The 18,160-nt window shown below is 49.6% G+C and overlaps 1 protein-coding gene across 2 annotated transcripts in view; it reads right to left on the bottom strand.

The window, feature by feature from the left end:
• Positions 1-2,407: 2,407 nt before the first annotated feature.
• The window catches only part of Clpb (caseinolytic mitochondrial matrix peptidase chaperone subunit B), a 132,153-nt gene continuing 116,400 nt past the window's right edge, over positions 2,408-18,160 (bottom strand). For both annotated transcript variants that reach the window (XM_048361631.1, XM_048361630.1), the window contains 9 exons: positions 15,897-15,974; positions 14,559-14,614; positions 8,901-8,945; positions 8,397-8,558; positions 4,276-4,432; positions 3,577-3,650; positions 3,358-3,477; positions 3,070-3,174; positions 2,408-2,720 (listed from right to left, as the gene is read on the bottom strand). In XM_048361631.1, coding sequence (XP_048217588.1) covers positions 2,472-2,720; positions 3,070-3,174; positions 3,358-3,477; positions 3,577-3,650; positions 4,276-4,432; positions 8,397-8,558; positions 8,901-8,945; positions 14,559-14,614; positions 15,897-15,974 — 1,046 coding nt within the window. In that variant the 3' untranslated portion in view covers positions 2,408-2,471. The remainder of the gene's footprint in view (positions 2,721-3,069; positions 3,175-3,357; positions 3,478-3,576; positions 3,651-4,275; positions 4,433-8,396; positions 8,559-8,900; positions 8,946-14,558; positions 14,615-15,896; positions 15,975-18,160) is intronic.

Below are 18,160 nucleotides of genomic sequence, written 5' to 3'. Positions count from 1 at the left end.
GCCTACCACATAGAAGAGACAGCAGTAGCAGAAAAAGAGCGAAGTCTGAAAAATGCAGTGAAAGCTTATGGTCATGGCTTAGACGGTAGGCATTAATATGAGCTCCTGTTTTTTTTTTTTTTAACCAAAACCAGATGTGTGCATATGTGTGTGTGTGAATATACACATTTATTCTTGACTCAGTCTGCTCAGAGGCCCAGAAACGATGATGCCTAAGTGCCAATGAGTACATCTATCATCCAGATCTTGGTTTCTAAGCATCAATAAGCCATTTGGCTTATTCAGCAAAAGGAACCGGGATCTTCTGGGAGAAATGGCTGATGACAGGGCCAGGGCAAGGAAAGGTGGGAGAACCTCAAATGAAGTCTTAAGGTGAAGAAGCAAGAAGATGCTCCAGAAACAATGGGAGCAGTGCTGAAAGTCTACACTAGCCAAATGTAGGTTACTCTGAGCAACAAATGAACTGTTTAGCACTAAACTGCAACCCACTGAGTAACGTCAGTATGTTCAAATGAATATAAATTACTGAATGAGGAAAAGGCTTTTCCTCATTAGAGGATACCAATTAATACACATGCACAGAACAAGAACTACACAGGAACAATACACAGGAACAAGAAAGCCACCATTAGAAAAATACAACATGAGTACTTGAAAGCAAGAGCCACTGAGACGGATATGAAATTCTGTAGGTTAGGTAACATTCTCAGGCTAAAGACAACATGGGAACAGCTTCACACTGGGGATGTGGCTGGTTAAGTGGGAGTGTGTATGCCTACTAAGCTCGAGGACAAGGTCAAGGCCCAGTAAGGCAAGTGAACAAAAGCAGCTTCACTATCTCCCCAGATCGAACCCAGGGCCTCATGAGTGCTAGATAAGTGCAATACTAGGGCTGGGAATATGGCCTAGTGGTAGAGTGCTTGCTTTGTATACCTGAAGCCCTGGGATCGATTCCTCAGCACCGCATATATAGAGAAAGCCAGAGTGGTGCTTCCCTAGCTTCCAGGATAACACGCACCAGGCCGTTCTGTAATGAGCAAACCCAGAACATGACATGGCGGCAGTACTACTGACATGTGGTACTTGAATTTTGCCCAGTTTTTCCCCTTTTGTTCTTTTTCTGGTCCAGATTGGAACCAGGACACCCCACACTGCACACACTGTCATGTTCCCCCCACCTGTGGCAGTTCCTGTCTCCCTGGCCAGGGTGCTTCTGAGGAGTGGTGTTATGTGAAGCCCCCGCGTCCGCTGTGGGGGCTTGTCTAATGTGTTCTCATGAGCAGCCGGGGGGTGGGGGGGTGGGAGGCTGAGGACATGGGGGCACCGTCTCGCCCCTGCTGCGTCCGGCAGGCGTCTGCTCATGTAACCCTCGGCTCAGTGGTGTTACACTTTTTTTTCTTGCCAGTGCTGGGGCGTGGGACTCGGGGCCTGAGCACTGCCCCTGGCTTTGTTTTAATCAAGGCTAGCACTCTACCACTTGAGCCACTCTACCTGTCTAAAATGATTTTAAAGCAAGAAGTCAGCAGCAGCACAGCAGTCCCCGAGGTGGGCAGGGGAGCTGGCTGAGGGGTGGGAGGCAGCCACAGGCCATGTCCTGGCTTCTGACTGCCTTGACTGTTCTGATATTCCTCCCTCGCGAACACCACAGCGTGGTGGATGGCGCGGTCAGCGGAGGCCACTGCAGGCGGTGCCCAGGGATGCGCCAGGCCTTGCTGTGTCCTGCCTTCCGCACGGACCATGGAGCCCAAAGCCGCTAACACAGGCTGTGTAAGTGGCTCCCTTAGCTGGGACAGTAGTTACAGATCCGTGGCCACCTGCCTCCATCCTGCCCCCGCCCACACCCCATCTGCCAGCCCCGTGCCAGACTCCCTTGGCTCTTGTGGGGCTGCTGTCTAGAAGTGAGCAGCATGGGGTAACAGCCTAGTTGGGCAGCACAGGCACTCCATGCTGGCCTCCCCTCAGGGCTGGAGTTCTGTGGGACCCCTCGCCTCAGAATGTTCGGGCACCGAACAGAGGTAGCCGAAGAGAAAAAAATGGGAGAACTCTGTGCCTGCGCCGCTGCACTCCGCTCCCCGAAGCCATGGCATCCTGGTCTGCACTACACGCGCCCCAGCAGAGGATGGTGTGTCCTGGCCTGGTCCCTATCTTCTTCCAGCAGATCCCATCCTAGCTGCTGTACAAGCGTCAACATGGTGAAGTCCCAGTGGCTTCAGGCACTGGAACCATGCAGAAGCACAGGTCAGGGACCTTGTTGTTCCCTGCCTGGAAGGGGTGGGGGGGGGGTCCTCTCCCAGAGACGGGGGCTGCTACCCAGTGGGCCCGCAACCAAGACAGGAGAGGTCAGACCCGCTCGGCCCGGGCTGTGAGGCGGGCGGCAGAGCTTAGGGAGAGGCACGGGGGAGGGCGGTCGGTTGCCATGCCACAGCGAGGGGGCTTTATTGGGTGTTCAGGCACACACGGGCAGGTGGAAGCTAGATGGTGTAGCACACCTTCTCAGGGTGGAGCGGTGCCCGGATGTCTAGTTTGCGGGTCTTGCTGTCCTTATCGATGATCTCCAGCCGCAGCTTGGGTAGACGCTTCTCGGCCTGGGGTGAGGGCATTTCCGGGCTCTTGAGTAGCTGCTTGTCCGAGTCCTCCACGGTGATGCGCAGGGTGCAGCCCCCCGGCAGCAGGTCCTGCTCATAGGCCGCTGCCAGCTGGTTGACCACGCGGCGCTCTACCTGCGGGGGTGGGAGGCGGGTGACATGGTCATCGCTGACGTGGCCTGAGATGGCCTGTCCCTTGCGGCTCAGACCTGTGGTTTTATCTGCAATGTGGGGTGAGTGGCACCAAGTGTGCAGGACTGGGCATTTCGGAGGTTTCCAGCCCAGCTCTCATTCCAGGCAGGGCCGCATGTGGGTTACCCTCCAGACGGCGCCTGAGGTGATCACCTTATATTTTTGGTCTGAAATGGAGTCAGTTTCAGCATCCAAATTACAGGGAGGCGGGGCGGAAGCTGAGGAACTGGGACTGGGGCATCATCAGCCAGGAGGGGCGAGGGGGGGGCACCTCACCTCTCCTGTTGCTCACCTCATGCTTGATGGAGCGGGCTCCGTAGTGTACATTGTAGCCATCAACCAACACGTCTGCCACCTCGCGGTCCCACAGCAATGTGATGTTGTGCCTTTGCTTGGCCTGAGATGGGTTAGAGAGAGGCCTGTTTGCACGGGGCCCAGGGCTTCCATCTCTTACCATACTGGCCTGAGGCCTGGGCCTGTGCGTGGCTGGGGTAGTGTCCCCAAGCCTGGGGGACCGCTCCCAGTCCAGAATTCTAGTGGACACGTGTCCCAGCCTCACCCACGGGCAATCCCCTCTTACTCTCTTGGCCCAGAAGTTCAGTTCCTTGTTGACTAGCTGGATGAGTTCCGAGTGGCAGAAGGGGAGGAAATAGACGATCTCATTGATCCTCCCTAGAAACTCATCCCTCCGGAAGTGAGCCTGCAGGGCCAGATCAGGGTGGGGTAAGATAAGTGAGACTGGAGGTGAGGTGGGGCTTATGCTTAGGATGCCTAAGTTCTCACCAAGAAAGACTCTTACTTTTAGGATGGGGCGAATCACATTCTCCTTGAAGTTCTTGGAGATGGTGATCTTGTCACTCATCTGGACGTCCCCTGCAGAGATGGAATCACAAACTGCTTTCTCCAAGCACAAGGAGCCGTGCCTATGGCTCTGCTCCACCAGGGAGAAAGCCTGGGCTCCAGTCCTGCTAGGACCTAAGGTTCTCTGGGCCTTGGCTTCTTAACTGCGTAACTACTGCTAACGTCCTTCCAGCTTTCGTGTCACAAACCTGGGGTTTCTCAGCCAAGTGCTGGGGTTCATAGGGAGAAGAGTCAAGCCTGGCAGGAAAATGGCTGTAAGGGTTCATTCTGAGCAGAAAGGGGGCAGACACAGCTTCTTTGTGATCCATTTCCAGGGCCCACATACACAGGAAGCCAGCCAGCCACCCCCTGCTCTAGAGACTCGATTTCCATCCGGTTTCTGACCTTCCATACCCTCAGTCTCTACTGACTGTACATCCTTAGAAACTTGAGTGGCTCTGTCACCCAGCAGGTTGATACACAGGATGTATACTCTTCCTGAGGAAGAGGGAACACTCGTCTGTCCCCTCCACTCTGGTATAGTGCCTGGTGTCTGCTGTAGGACTTCACCTGGGCCCAAGACACTAACTGCATGTGTGTCCCCAGGAGAGCTGGTGGCCTCGTCACTTGCCAAGATGGCTCAGGTCCTATGCCTTACCAAGGTTTTCAGCAATTCGGTTACGGCTCATCTCCAAAGCTTCCTGCCTCAGCTGTAGCGCGTGCTGTGCGATCTCCTCACTGGCTACGTTGGAGGTCATGATGAAGATGGCGTCCTTACAGTCGATGGTCTTCCCTTTCCCATCTGTCAGCCGGCCCTGACAAGGATTGGGGATGGCATGTCAGGGAGCTGTGGCTGGGCAGGCTTAGCACTCGTGGTACACACATCCTCCAAGACAAATCCCCACATCCTTCCATACTGTTGCCCTTGGGCACAGGCTGCATCCTAGATGCCACAACTCCACTGATGAGAGGCCTCCATGAGAAAGCACTTGTACTTGGTACTACACCTCAAGGCACACAGTGATCTCCAGAGGCCTTGCCCAAGACACTGTCTTGAAAGGTCATACTAGGTAGGACTTTGGGTGGGGGTACTGGGTATCACTTAACCCTTCATCACAGTTCTAGTCTAGAGGGGCAGCGAGACCCAAGTAATGAGCAATGCCAACGATGATGAAGGGCAGCTGTTTTCTCCAGGAGCTCAGAGGAGAGTGCATTAGAGGGAGACTGTGAGGAGCAGATGTGGTTACACTGGTGAAATAGCTTCATTCCTTCCACACGGTGTAAATGGCTAGCGTGGTTAATAGACTACAGAGTGAAACCACCCTCCGTCCTGACAGGATGAGGTCAGGTTCCTCCTGGACCCAAAGCAAGGGAAGTTTCTTTACAATGTTTAGGCATCTAGAGTGTGGACAGGAGTAGCAAGGAGAAAGAAAGGGAATATGCAGCAAAGGGAAGAGATAGAAGAATCACACAAGTATAATATTTTGGCCAGGTGCTAGTAACTCATGCCTGTAATCTCAGCTACTGAGGAGGCTGAGATTTGAGGATCATGGTTCAAAGCCATCCCAAGCAGTCCATGAGATAGTCATCTCCAATAAACTACACCCCCCCCCCCCCCAAACCAGAAGTCATGTTCTGGCTCAAGGGATAGAGTACTATTCTTGAGCAAAAGCAGCTCAGGGACAGCACCCAGGCCCTGATTACAAGCCCCAGGACTGGAATCAATGGGGCAAGAGCATAGAGCCTTGAATATTCAGCCTATTTTGAATCAATGCTGTCCAGTGGCACTGACCAGTCACTAACAGCAACAGCTAGGGAATGGCTGAAAGAAGCAAGTGCCAAGAGTGAGACTTGCAGGGCACTTCCACTGTCAGTACAGTGTTCTGACTGGTGCTCTCTAAGTACTTTTATCTACTAGAAGAGAGCTTCTCCAGAACAGAGGCTGGAAATGCCCATTACTAGCCTAACACAGGACTGGGCATAGAGAAGTGCTTAATACAGCCTGTGCAGTGTCTGAATCCTTAACAGGCACCCTCAGAAGCATGTGCAGTTATGACCTTTACAAAGAACTAAGGTGCAGAGGTCTAGTACTTTGCTCAGTTTCTGACTGGTGCCAGAGCCATGCCCTTCCCTCTGTACCAGGCTACAGAGGGAAGCCCCATGGTGCCTCATGCCATTTTCTTTCCCTCAGAATTGGGCTAAATTCAGTCTGCGTCCTTTGCAGACTTTGATAAGGGTGGGAGAGGGCATCAGCAAGCCAGTTCTGCCTCAGAGGTGGGCTAGGAGGGAGAGCAGCTAAGCAGCTGCTGAGCACCGGGCATGTTTTCCAAACTTGCTCTCCCAGCACCTTTGGCCCAGGTCTGTCCCTGCCTTGAGGTGATACAAGGGGAGGCAGGGTGCAAGCAGATGCCTTGAGCTTCTGGCCTCAGCTCTCCACTCTCACCCCTGCCTATGTGCTCTCCCACGCCAGAGCTCCCTGGGACAGGTCTAGTTTGGGGTCTTGTCTGGGTGCCTGTGTGATGTGCCCCCGGCATGGGCGTATGGCACAGTGATCCCCAAGGACTGAGTTCACTCCCTGCCATCCTGGCCAGAGCAAGAACTTAGCAGCAATTGCACTCTACACGATCAGCGCTCTGCTCATAACTGGGCTTGGGTGATGGGTTCCAGGTGGATAAGGGGAGCAGGTGCAAGTGCACGACTGACCCAAAGGATGACTTTCAGTGCTCGTGTCTCTTTCTCAGTGTCCTTGGCAATTAACATGCGTCCTTCTCCCTCCTGCCACCAGCAACCAGTGTGGATGCCTGGGGGTGGGGCTTGCATACTCACCCAGGGTTAGGGGGCTGCTTTCCCACCGGCTCATGTATGGAGAATTAAAGGGAAAGGAGAGGGGGTTCCCAGGGGGCCAGTCTTTTCTTAGTGCTTCTGTGCTGGGCTGTGGGCTCGAGTCTCTTGGAAGTGATCCAGCCTTGGTGCTGTGTGGTGAGGGGCCCGGGGACTTCCTGCATGGGAATGCACTTGTAACTACCTGTTTCATGTTTAGGTGCAGTAGATGGAACTGCTTTCCAGCTGCCAGTCTTCCCTAGTCATCCTTGAGGTAAAGGCAGGGTTGTGTTTGTTTTGTCCATGGGCTTCTACACAGTGGTCATGAACAAGTAAACCAGCTGAGCGCTGTCTCCCACCTCTGCATGATTTCCTCGTTGAGCATTCCCTGACTAGGGCCAAGGCAATCCTTTCTTTGCACATCTAACTCTCCCTTGTTCACACATCCAGTCCTGTGGTTTCTGTTAGCTTTTTTTTTTTTTTGGCCAGTCCTGGGGCTTGAACTCAAGGCCTAGGCACTGTCCCTTTTTTGCTCAAGGCTAGCTCTCTACCACTTGACCCACACCCTCCATTTAGCTTCTTGACTTGAACTGTGACTTTCAGTCAGATGCTTCCTACTAGGCCACCATGAAACTGACGATGGAACTCTTGGGCATCGCCACTGGGAACTTTCAGCAATCCCAAACCTCAGGGCCTCCTTCCTTACCATCTGTTGCCCTGACCCCGGCCTCCGTGGATGGCAGCCACTGCTTAGTCACACAGGACACTAACTAGGCCACATGGTCATGGGTGGCTCCTCCCGCTCCTCACAGGCAATCTTCTAAGAGCTCTATCCAGACCACCAGCCTGGCTTTAGACCAGGCCTTTCTGTCTGAAGACTCTTTAGTTGTCTCCACTATGGGCTTCCTTTTCCTTTCTAGTGTCTTCTCTACATAGCTGCCTGTAGCAGCTCTGTGAAGTGAAACCAAGGGCCTGTTTCTTGCTGTAAGTCTGTCATTTGTTCCTTACTGCTCGCCATCTCTTGATCCTCCTGCCTCAAGCTTCCTAGTGCTGGGATCACAAGCGTGGATCACTGCAACTGGCATTGCTTTCCCTCTTGGGGGTTAATGATGCCACTAGCGGTACCTGTTCAGGGAAGCCAGACACCACACAGGTTGCTGGGCTCACCTCTTGGGAGCTGCATTTTCCTCTTTTGTGTGCTTCCCTTCAGACTGGCTTTGCTCTTTGGCCTCTGTTACATGGTTGTCATTTAAGCTATAGGCTCTAGAAAGAGCTCCCTGGGTTAGAATCCTCAATTCTGCCTTCCCTGCTGTGACCACATGCCAATTACTCTTGCTTCATTTAACTTAAGAGTCCACATGTTAGATGGAAGCAGTAATCCTAACTACCGCATTCCTTTAGAGGGGCTTTGGGGCAACTGGATGATACATACCCATTTCTTAGAAGTGTGTGGCATATAGCCGGGTGCTGGTGGCTCACGCCTGCAATCCTAGTACTCAGAAGGCTGAGATCTGAGGATCACAGTTCAACTAGCTTTGGCAGGAAAGTCCGTGAGACTGTTACCTCCAATTAACTACCAGAAAACTGGAAGTGGCGCTGTGGCTCAAACTGGTAGAGCGCTAGCCTTGAAGAGCTAAGGGACAGTGCCCAGGCCCAGAGTTCAAGCCCCACGACCAACCAAAAAAAAAAACAAGAGTGTGGCATATAAAGTTCAAAACTATGATCATGTCTTCTAAGTAGAAGCTCAAGGGCAGGGTTGGATGTGGACCACAGGTGTGTACTTGATCTCCAGAGAACCTGAGCAACTGCAGGCGTGAGCGCTGAAGGACTGGCTAGTGCACTACATCCGCCAGGTGACTGCATGCGCACATGGAGGTGGGAGAGTAGGAAGCCATGGGAAGATCAGACAGTCCCCGATAACATCATGTGTCCTCCCCTCCAGTGTGACCCAAGCTTTACCTCATCAAATAGCTGCAGCATGATGGTGAGCACATCTGGGTGGGCCTTGTCCACCTCGTCAAAGAGCACCACAGCATTGGGGCACTGCTTCAACTTCTTGGTCAGCTGGCCACCCTCCTCATGGCCAATGTAGCCTGGTGGAGACCCAATAAACTTGGCCACCTTGTGGAGGGAAGGAAATATGCTAGGAAGGTCTTTCTGTGGAAAGATGGCTTTATAAACTATTAAGACTGCCTGTTTCAACAAGGACTCTGGCTGTCTCTCTTGGTGCGGAGGAGTCCTGCCATTTCTTCATGGGAAGGCAGACAGAGAGCTGAATACTGAGACTCCAGGGCAAATCCTATGCAACACGTGTCAGTGACCTGTTGCATCTCTCTTGGTTCCTCCCTCTCCTCCCAGGACAAATCCCAGGGCGACTGGAATCAGAAGCCCAAGTCCTACAAAACACTAAGGTGGTTATATTGACAGGAGTTCCACACCATAATTCCTGAGAACAGTTCTTACCTCATGTCGCTCCTGGAACTCAGACATATCCAGCCGGATGAAGCCCTGTGTGGAAACAAGTAGGTTACAAGTCTGTGTGGAGGTGAGAGGTATGGGAAGGGCACAGAAGAAAGCACCCCACTATTCCTGCTCGGGCCTTTTGGCCACAGCAATCTGAGCTGATTATGTCACACCTCATGATACACCTTTCCTGGTCCTTGCTTTTCTACCTACTCATTCTCCCCCTCCTGCATTAATTCAGTGATTCCTTCATTATGTCTTGGCTTTTCTATATCTGAGTCAGGTGTCACTTCCTTCAGGCAGGCTTCTACTGGTCAGATAATTCCCATTTCTGGAGGGCTTTCTGTGTGTGCCAGACACTGGAATTACAACTTGGTTCCTGTTCATAAACATCTCATCCAGGGCTGGCAATCATGGGCAAAGTCAGCGCTATCAACGTGGATGGCAGTGAGGTGGAAAGGGCAGGGTCTGTGGTCCCCTCAACTTCTCAACTCTGTGGGGGACAAATGTCCCTTTGCTTTAGTTTGTGTATTTATTTGGTTTCTTCCTTCCACCTAAATTTCACTTAGGGTTTTATCTATAATAGGGCCCTCCTCTCTCTACCACTGAGCTTTAGGGTGATTTCCAGGGAAGCAGGCATGTGACTTGAAGAGTTTGTTTTCTTTTTTGCCAGTCCTGGGCCGTGGAGTCAGGGCCTGGGCACTGTCCCTGGCTTCTTCTTTTTTGCTCAAGGCTAGCACTCTATCGCTAGGCCACATTCCCAGCCCCTCAGTTTTTTTTTGTCTGTTCTGTCACACTGTACCTGTGGTACAGGCAAGGCAGGTGGGAAGAGCCTGGGCTGGGAGTCAGGGAGCCTGGCTTTCAGTCTCAGTTCTGTCACTGCCTGTGTGGCTTTAGCCATGTTGCCTGTTCCCTTGGAATTAGTTTTTTTCCTGTGCAACACAGGCTCTTGGGGCCTGCAGAGACACCTAACCAAAGAGGTGAGGAGGACTTAGGTTATTAAGGCTAAACATTGGGAAGCACTGCTACGAATGCATGGGGCATGAGACAGCATTTCTAGAGGGTCCCTCCATAGCCCAGCCATGAGACATGCCAGATTCAGCAAGGGTAGAAGATGGGCATGAAAAAGTGTTTGGAGTGGGCTGGAAGTGTGGCTTGATGGTAGAGTGCTTGCCTAGCATGCATGGAGCCCTGGGTTCAAGTCCTCAGTACCACATAAACAGAAAAAGCCAGAAGTGGCTCAAATGGTAGAGTGCTAGCATTGAGCAAAAGAAGCTCAGGGACAGCTCCCAGGCCCTGGGCTCAAGCCCCATGACTGGCCAAAAAACAAAACAAAACAAAACAAAAACAAGTTTGGAGTGCTGTCCAGAGGTAGTAATGGGCTGGAAGTCATAGACACATCTGACAGGTAAGAACTGGCAATCAATCACTGTTGCTTACTATGTACCTAGCAACATTTTAAGCAAGCTATAAAGCAGGGACAGGAATGCCCAGACCATGTGTAAGACCTGTGACATAATTTGGTATATGATGGGCTAAATGGGTATGCTTTTTGCCAGCTACCTCCAGAGCCATATGTCTGTACTCATCATTTTGTATGGCCTGTAAATAATGTTGGAAACATTCATAAGCACCCAGCAGAGAAAAAGCTCTTCATCCCTTCTATAAAAAACCTTAGATCAAAACTGGTTGAGGGAAGGAGTGACATTGTTCAAACAGAAATGTACTCTAGGGATGGGAATATGGCCTAGTAGTAAAGTGCTTGCCTCGTATACATGAAGCCCTGGGTTCGATTCCTCAGCACCACAAATACAGAAAAAGCGGGAAATGGTGCTGTGGCTCAAGTGGTAGAGTGCTAACCTTGAGGAAAAAGAAGCCAGGGACAGTGCTCAGGCCCTGAGTCCCAAGCCCTAGGACTGGCAAAAAACAAAACAAACAAACAGAAATGTACTCTACTTGACTTATGTAACTGTAACCCCACTGTACATCAGCCTCCTGAGTAGCTAGGATTATAGGCGTGAGCCACCAGCATCGGGCTATACATCACCTTTATAATAATCAAGTTAGATATATATTTAAAAAAATAAGCTTAGATCAAGTACAAGTCTGTGAGGTAAGTACTAGTATTCCCAGTTTATAGATGAGGCACTAAGCCACAGATTATGATGTCACGCAGGCTTGTCCATGGGGCTCCATGTCTATGTTCCCCATATATAAGGAGTATAGATTCCAGTGCTTACTGATGGCATGTGACCTGGCTTCCCATCTTAGTTCTTCTTCTTCTTCTTTTTTTTTTTTGGCCAGTCCTGGGGCTTGGACTCAGGGCCTGAGCACTGTCCCTGGCTTCTTTTTGTTCAAGGCTAGCACTCTGCCACTTGAGCCACAGTGCCACTTCTGGCCGTTTTCTGTATATGTGGTGCTGGGGAATTGAACCCAGGGCCTCATGTATATGAGGCAAGCACTCTTGCCACTAGGCCATATCCCCAGCCCCCCCATCTTAGTTCTTCTAAAGACTTGCAGTATGGATTTCGATAACTCTTTGGGCTTGGTTTTCTGCACTGGAATCATTGTGTAGAAAGTGAGCTAATGACAACTATAGGAATAGAAGATGTGTATAATTACCTACTATGTGCTATGAATAGCACTTAATATTTTACATCATTAACTTCACTGCCTTCCTAACAACCCAAGGGGACAGGCACCATTATTAAAAAAAAAAAGATTTCTGAAATAAGGAAAATGATGTAAACAAAGGCTGATGCCAGGCCTATAGAGTAGGTCGGAGCTGGCACTACCACTGTAGCTGCAAGTCTTTTGGACTAACCTGTCTTATGATGGCATTACATAATAACATTAAGCTTCTTTTCAAGGACTATTTCCCCCACCCCTCGCCCCTTTCAATACCGAGGGTTTGAAGTTAGAGCCTTGAGCTTGCTGGGCATCGCTCTACCATTGAACATATCTCCAGCCCTCAGGGATTATTAACTCTACTTAGAATGCCTTGTGGGAGGCCTGGAGGTATCAGTCTCTCTCTCTCTCTCTCTCTCTCTCTCTCTCTCTCTCTCTCTCTCTCTCGTGTGTGTGTGTGTCTGTGTGTCTGTGTGTCTGTGTATTTTGGGGCTTGAACTTGGGGCCTAGGCACTGTCCCTGAGCCTCTCTTTCCTCAAGGCTAGCACTCTACCACTTGAGTCACAGTGCCACTTACAGCTTCTTCTGTTTATGTGGTGCTGAGGAATCGAACCCAGGGCTTCATGCATGGTAGGCAAGCACTCTACCGCGAAGCCACATCCCCAGCCCAGGCATCAGTCTCTTTACAAATGAGGAAACTAAGGATCAAAGCCAGAACTAGGATCCATGTCACTAGATTCTGGCAAGTGCTCATTTCACTTCATGGGCATCTTGGGAGGCAAATAAAAGGGAACCCCCATTTGATAAGAGCCTGTCAGGGTTCTGAACCTGACAATTTCCTCACACACTCCTTGGGCCCTGGAAGTATCACATACACAGATTTACACAGTTTACAGTTCAGGAGATATTGAGGGCTCAAACCTGGCCAGAATTATCTTTAAATCATGAGATGTGAGATGGCTCACAGGCCTTCCAAAAGTAGAAGCTTTACAGAGGACTCACCCTTGATTTAAAGATTTATTTTTGGTGGGGTGTGGTTTTCATGCCTCCCATTTCCCTATGTGAAATGGACAGAGAAGTCTGCAATGTAGCCTCCTAGAGCAGCTGTGAACAATGGTTTTGAGAGAGGGGTTCAAGACTGGATTTTAATTTTACTTTGTCCCTAAGAAGTGGCCTGGAAAAGACTATGCTATAAGGCCTCAGTTTCTTCATCTGAAAAATGGGTCTAGGTGAGCATCAGTGCTACAGTTCCTCACAGAATCCAAGTGGAAAATGCACTGCTGTGAAGTGAAGAATAGCACATGTCAATGGAGTTGGCATTCATGAGTGCTAGGGCCCGAGGGAGCTGCAGCTCCTATGGTCTCCACCATAACCCCTGCTGCAGAACTGTATAGCTTTACCAAGGCAAGAGAGCTGAGGTTTCTGGGGCAGATACTTGTCTGGGCCAGGAGAAAGTAGAAATGGAACTCAAGCTCAGAAATGGGTGGTTCCAGAGATTTTTGCCCAGGACAGCTTGCTGTCTCCAACAGAGGTGGGCCTTCCATCTGGGTAAGGCGTGGAGGGAGGATGCCATCATTCTGCCTGCGAGACCTCTGCCCTAGAGAAATGTCTCCCACTCAGATGCACCAACTAAAAAATCACTTGAATCATCAGTCTTTCCCCAAGTCCCCCTCCTTTCCACACCAGCAAGTCAGCAGATATTTTCCTTCTACTTCCACAGCGGATGAAGACATATTAAGACAGCTTGGATAAGGAGATTATAATTTGTAATTAAATATTAACCTTTCTGACAGTATTAAAATTAAACCACTCCAAATTCTTCATCCCTAATCAGGTGGTTCCTGCCCGTAACTGCATCTTCCCTAATAGTCTTGCTAGTTTATGGCCCTTTCCAGAGTGCTAATTGTTTCAATCGCTGCCAACCTGATGAATTGTCTTCCAAATGCTATTCGCTATTTGGTTGGAGCACATTAGCATGCTGTACGCTGGTTCTTGCCTGCCTGCCTGCCTATCAAGTGGGTCTGCTCTGGGTTTGGATGAGGCAGAGCCTGAGAAGCTTCTTCCAGTTCTTAGGTAGGAAGTGGCTTAGGAGACACAGGCTCATTACTGTGGTTGCTAGGCTCTTGGGGAAGTGGCTGGGGATGAGAGAGGCCACAAGCAGAACAGGAGACCAGCAGTGTGTGAATGGGCCACTGGACCCACAGAGGCCTAAGCAACTCCACAGTACTCCATTGTGGTGGTTTGGGAGGTTTCTACAGAAATTAGGCATGCATATTGAGGTTCTCAATTAGTTGGTGGGGCGGGGGCATTAGCCACTATACTGAGAAGGCTTTCACTTTTCTTGAATTGTTCCACATTCTCTTTCTAAAGTAGTACCTATTATCTTAGAGTCAAACTGAAAGGACTTAGGAAAGACAAGTGTAAACAACTGGGATGGGGTGGTCCTTTTCTGGAAGAATCCAGGGCTCTGAGCCATAGGAAGGAGTACTTACAAACAGCCCAAACAGAAGGTATAAGATACCAGGTTTCAAGGCTCAGGCAGGATAGAGAAGCAATAGGCATTCCCTATTGCTGCTTGTTTTCTCTGACAGTCCCATGGTCTCTTGTAAGAAGTTCTGCCTCTCTGGACAGCTGTTCTGGCTGAGCCCTGGGGAAGGCTGTATAGTAAAGGCTCTAAGCCTTTGCTATAAAGTAGCCCTCAGTTAAGGCTGCTTTAATGGTGAGTATATCTAGCACAGTGCCTGACATAGAGCAAGTGTTGTATGGACAAATTGCATGGGATTCTCCCAAGAGCTCCAAGAGATAGGATGATTAATCTGACTGCACAAATACGGACACTAAGGCACAAAGAGGTTGGATAACATGCCTAAATTCCTGGAATGACAGGGAGTTTGCTGAGGTCTCTTCCTAGGTCAGGGATCATCTTTCTGATTGGCTACCACTAGATTCACAGAGCCTGGGATTTTGATGCCAAAACATGGCAAGGTCTCCCTCTATGGCTGGAAAACAGGTTTTGGTCCTACTTCTTACCTTTTTGGCATCTTTGTGCATATACTTGGCTGTCTGCTTGGCCAGTTCTGTTTTTCCTAGTAAGAAAGAAGGGAGAAGTGGGTTAGGACTAGATGGCAATCTGCTGGAGTGAAAGGACACTAGCTATGTGGGGGTGCTGGAAAGCATATGCTTTATGGATGGAACGCTAAGGCTCAGAGACTCTCCCAGAATTACACAGAGAATGAACAGTGAAGCTGGAAGCTGAATCAAAGTCAGCATTGCATCTGAGTGTGTGTGTGTGTGTGTGTGTGTGTGTGTGTGTGTGTGTGTGTGTGTGTATGAAGGGACTGAGGCCTTTCCTTTGTACTAGCATCCAAAGAACAGGGCTGGCTCTTACAATTCACAGCCATCTGATTCTTTGAGGCTCAGGTTCTTCCTGAGAGTGCCCTGATTTCTGGCCTCACTGCCTTACATTTCTCTCAGTTACCTGATCAGCCAGGTGTTGACATTAAGTCAGGCCCTGGTACTCCAAGTAGGGACAGGGAGGGATGAATACCTTCCAATCAGGTGTGGTGGTACACACTAGTAATCACAGCACTTGGAAGGTAGAGGCAGGCTGGGATGAATAGGGAGACTGTCTCAAAAATCAAATGAGAGTAACTTCCACTGGCCATACTCCTTCTTTGTGACATAAAGAAGGAACAACAGTACCAGTGGTCATTTGGAATGGTGGTAAAATTCCCTGCAAGTCACTGTGGGGTATATACAGTAGCATGGTCAAAGGTTGGTAACCTACTGGGATTTGACATCTGAAGGAGAGTTAGGTCTATGAAGGTATTAGAGGAGGTAGCTATACTTCAAAATCCCCATTAAGACAACAGTGGTGGGTAAGAGTAGAAGAGAAGGCGTCTAGGAGGATACAGAATGAGAGGCAGAGAATGCCTCAGAGAATGAGGCCAAAATGGCTAGAGAAACACTCAACCTATTTTACTGTGACCAGTCCTATTGTGCAACTGGTATGGTGATTGTCACCGGGGCTTTAACTTCCTAAAACTAGGCTGCCCTGAATGCAGCTGGTACACTGGGCAGTGGCGGTGTTTCAGTTGTTCTTGGAGGGCAGAGTTGGGGGTGCGGAGCACCTGGACCTGGGCTAACAGGCCCTGAAAATCAGTTCCTCCAGTTAAATTAGCTCTCACACCAGAGCTTTTCTTGTTCAGTCGCCTTTCTTGGTGACTATGCAACTGGGAGGCAGTTTGCTTCTGGAGCTGAAGTGGAGGTGGGTGGTGACCCCTGGCCCACAGCAGCTGGGGATGTCGGGTTCATCAGGCAAGGCACTCCCCAGCTCCCCTCCCCCACTGGCTGATTGTTGCCAATTACCTATTCCGGATGATCCCAAGAAGAGGAAGACCAGAGGGTGTTCTTCATCGTACCAGCCATTCTCTTTCCTCCGTATTGCTATGGCCAAACACACAACACAGGGGGACAGGGAGGGAGGCAGATAAATCAATGACACAAAAGGCAGGATAATTATCACTAAGTATACAATATGTTTTACTGCTCTGCGCCCACTCAAAGTCCTCACTACCATTAGTGCTGCCTAATCTGATTAGTTGGCAAGGCCCCTAGAGACACCTAATCAGGTTAGCATGGATTTGGAAAGCTGCCCAGAGCAGATTTCGGATAAAGTTTTCCAGGATGAGCACTCAGTGTTGCTAGGGAAACTGAAAGGCGGGTGGATGGTGAATGGAGGTGAAGGGGGTGGAGGATTGGTGAAGGAGAATTGGAGAGAAACTTTAGCTCTGGCTAGTTACCCCTCTACTCACTATGCAAGGGGAGAGAAAGAAGCCCGTGGCAAATCTTGGGGATCTGGGGTGTGCACTTTGTGCTCCTTTCCCATTTGGGGAAACCAAGTCTGGCCTGTTGTCTGGATTAGGAAGGAGAAACAGCCAAATACATTTTTCTGGAAGACGATCAAGGATAGCATGAAGCTTGGTGCATGGAAGGGGTAAGTCACATAGTTAACATTTCTGCTAATCATGGCCTCCAGTGGGGGTGGGGTGCAAGGAAGGGAACTAGGTTTTTCTGGGGTTCAACTCTGCTGCAGTAAGCCCTAACTTCAAGAGGAGTAACTGATCAAGGGTCATTCAAAGCTAGGAAATGCCATGCTCAACTATGGAGTAGGAGAATTAGACCTAGAAGCTTTGTTCAAGTAAGGCAGAACCAGAAACATCACAGATTGAACATGTCATGTGCTAGATTCAGTTGGAAAATCTCAATACCCACCCAAATACCCCAATGGGCAAGTATTCTCAGCTCCATTATCCTGAACAGGAAACTGAGGCAACACAGAGAGACCTGCTCACATCATTACACAAATAATTGTAGAGTTACCTTTTCTAAACCTCACATACTTTTTTTTTTTTTTTTAAACTATCGGTCATGGGCTTGCACTCAGGGCCTGGGTGCTGTCTGTAAGCTTTTTCACTCAAGGCTAGCACGCTATCACTTTGAGCCATAGCACTACTGCTGGTTTTCTGATGGTTAATTGGAGATAAGAGTCTCACAGCTTTTTCTACCTGGGCTGGCCTCAAACTGTGACCCTCAGATCAGCCAATGGAGTAGTTAGAATAACAGGCATGAGCTATCAGTCCTCGGCTCACAAACTATTTCTTTAGCAAGTGATATCTATGTGGGTTGCATTAATGGAAATGTGGCGGTCCGGAGCAGGCAAAGGACGGAAGAGCACTGTGCAATGTCAAGTCCTGTCTGCAGATGTAACTACATGTCTGGTTTGGTCCCCAGAGTGTCAGGGGAAATTAGCCAGGGGACATCTGTCAGAGGACAAGGCCAGGAGATTTATTCAGTGGAGAAAGAGTGGACAGTCTTAGGATGTTCTGCCAGTCTTGAGTTGCTATCTCCTAAACACTACAATGTGGGACTGAGCTTCTAAGAAGCAGCTGCAGAGGTCATGGAAGGTTCTTTGGAAAAGGTGTATTTGATGATAAATCATGGAAGCTAAGATGGATTTGGGACAGATGGCCAGTAGGACAGAGGTGCAAAAACTGCTCACTACCTGAGGAGTGGTAGGTAGGATCAAATTAGAAGGGCCTGGACCTTTCTCACCTCTGTCTCTAATGCTGCCACTTTTCTATTCTCTAGAACCAGATGGAAACTGCAACCACACGGACACGAGAGCAACTACTCTGCCCCTCCAGATATTCCCTAGACTTAGGAAGAGGTTTGGGAAAACATGCAGTCCTCTTCCCCCCCAGGATTCAGATTTCTAAGTAACTAACACAAGGTTCTCTGGAAGGGCTAGCTATAAGGGGAACACATTGACTTCATAGGTACCTGAAAAAGGAGGATTAAGTGAGAAAACCCAAGCTTGTTTGAAGGGATCCTGACAAATAAGGGAGCTGAGGTTGAGCATATTTGGGGGAAATGAAGGTATCAAAATGGCAAAAAACTAGGCTTTTGTGGATACTGTGTAAACATATGTATGTGAGATGGAACAGGGAAAAGAGTTTCCTGAAAGAAGCTACAATATTCCAAAAGTTAGCTAAATTGAGCATCTAAGTTGGAAAGAGGTTGAGCTTGAACTGGGTTGAGGCTTCATGGGGAGACAAGTACCCAGTATCACT

Source organism: Perognathus longimembris, chromosome 13 (genome assembly GCF_023159225.1).
Source record: "Perognathus longimembris pacificus isolate PPM17 chromosome 13, ASM2315922v1, whole genome shotgun sequence".
In the NCBI taxonomy this organism is placed as follows: Eukaryota; Metazoa; Chordata; class Mammalia; order Rodentia; family Heteromyidae; genus Perognathus; species Perognathus longimembris.
This window is presented reverse-complemented; position numbering and strand designations above follow the sequence as displayed.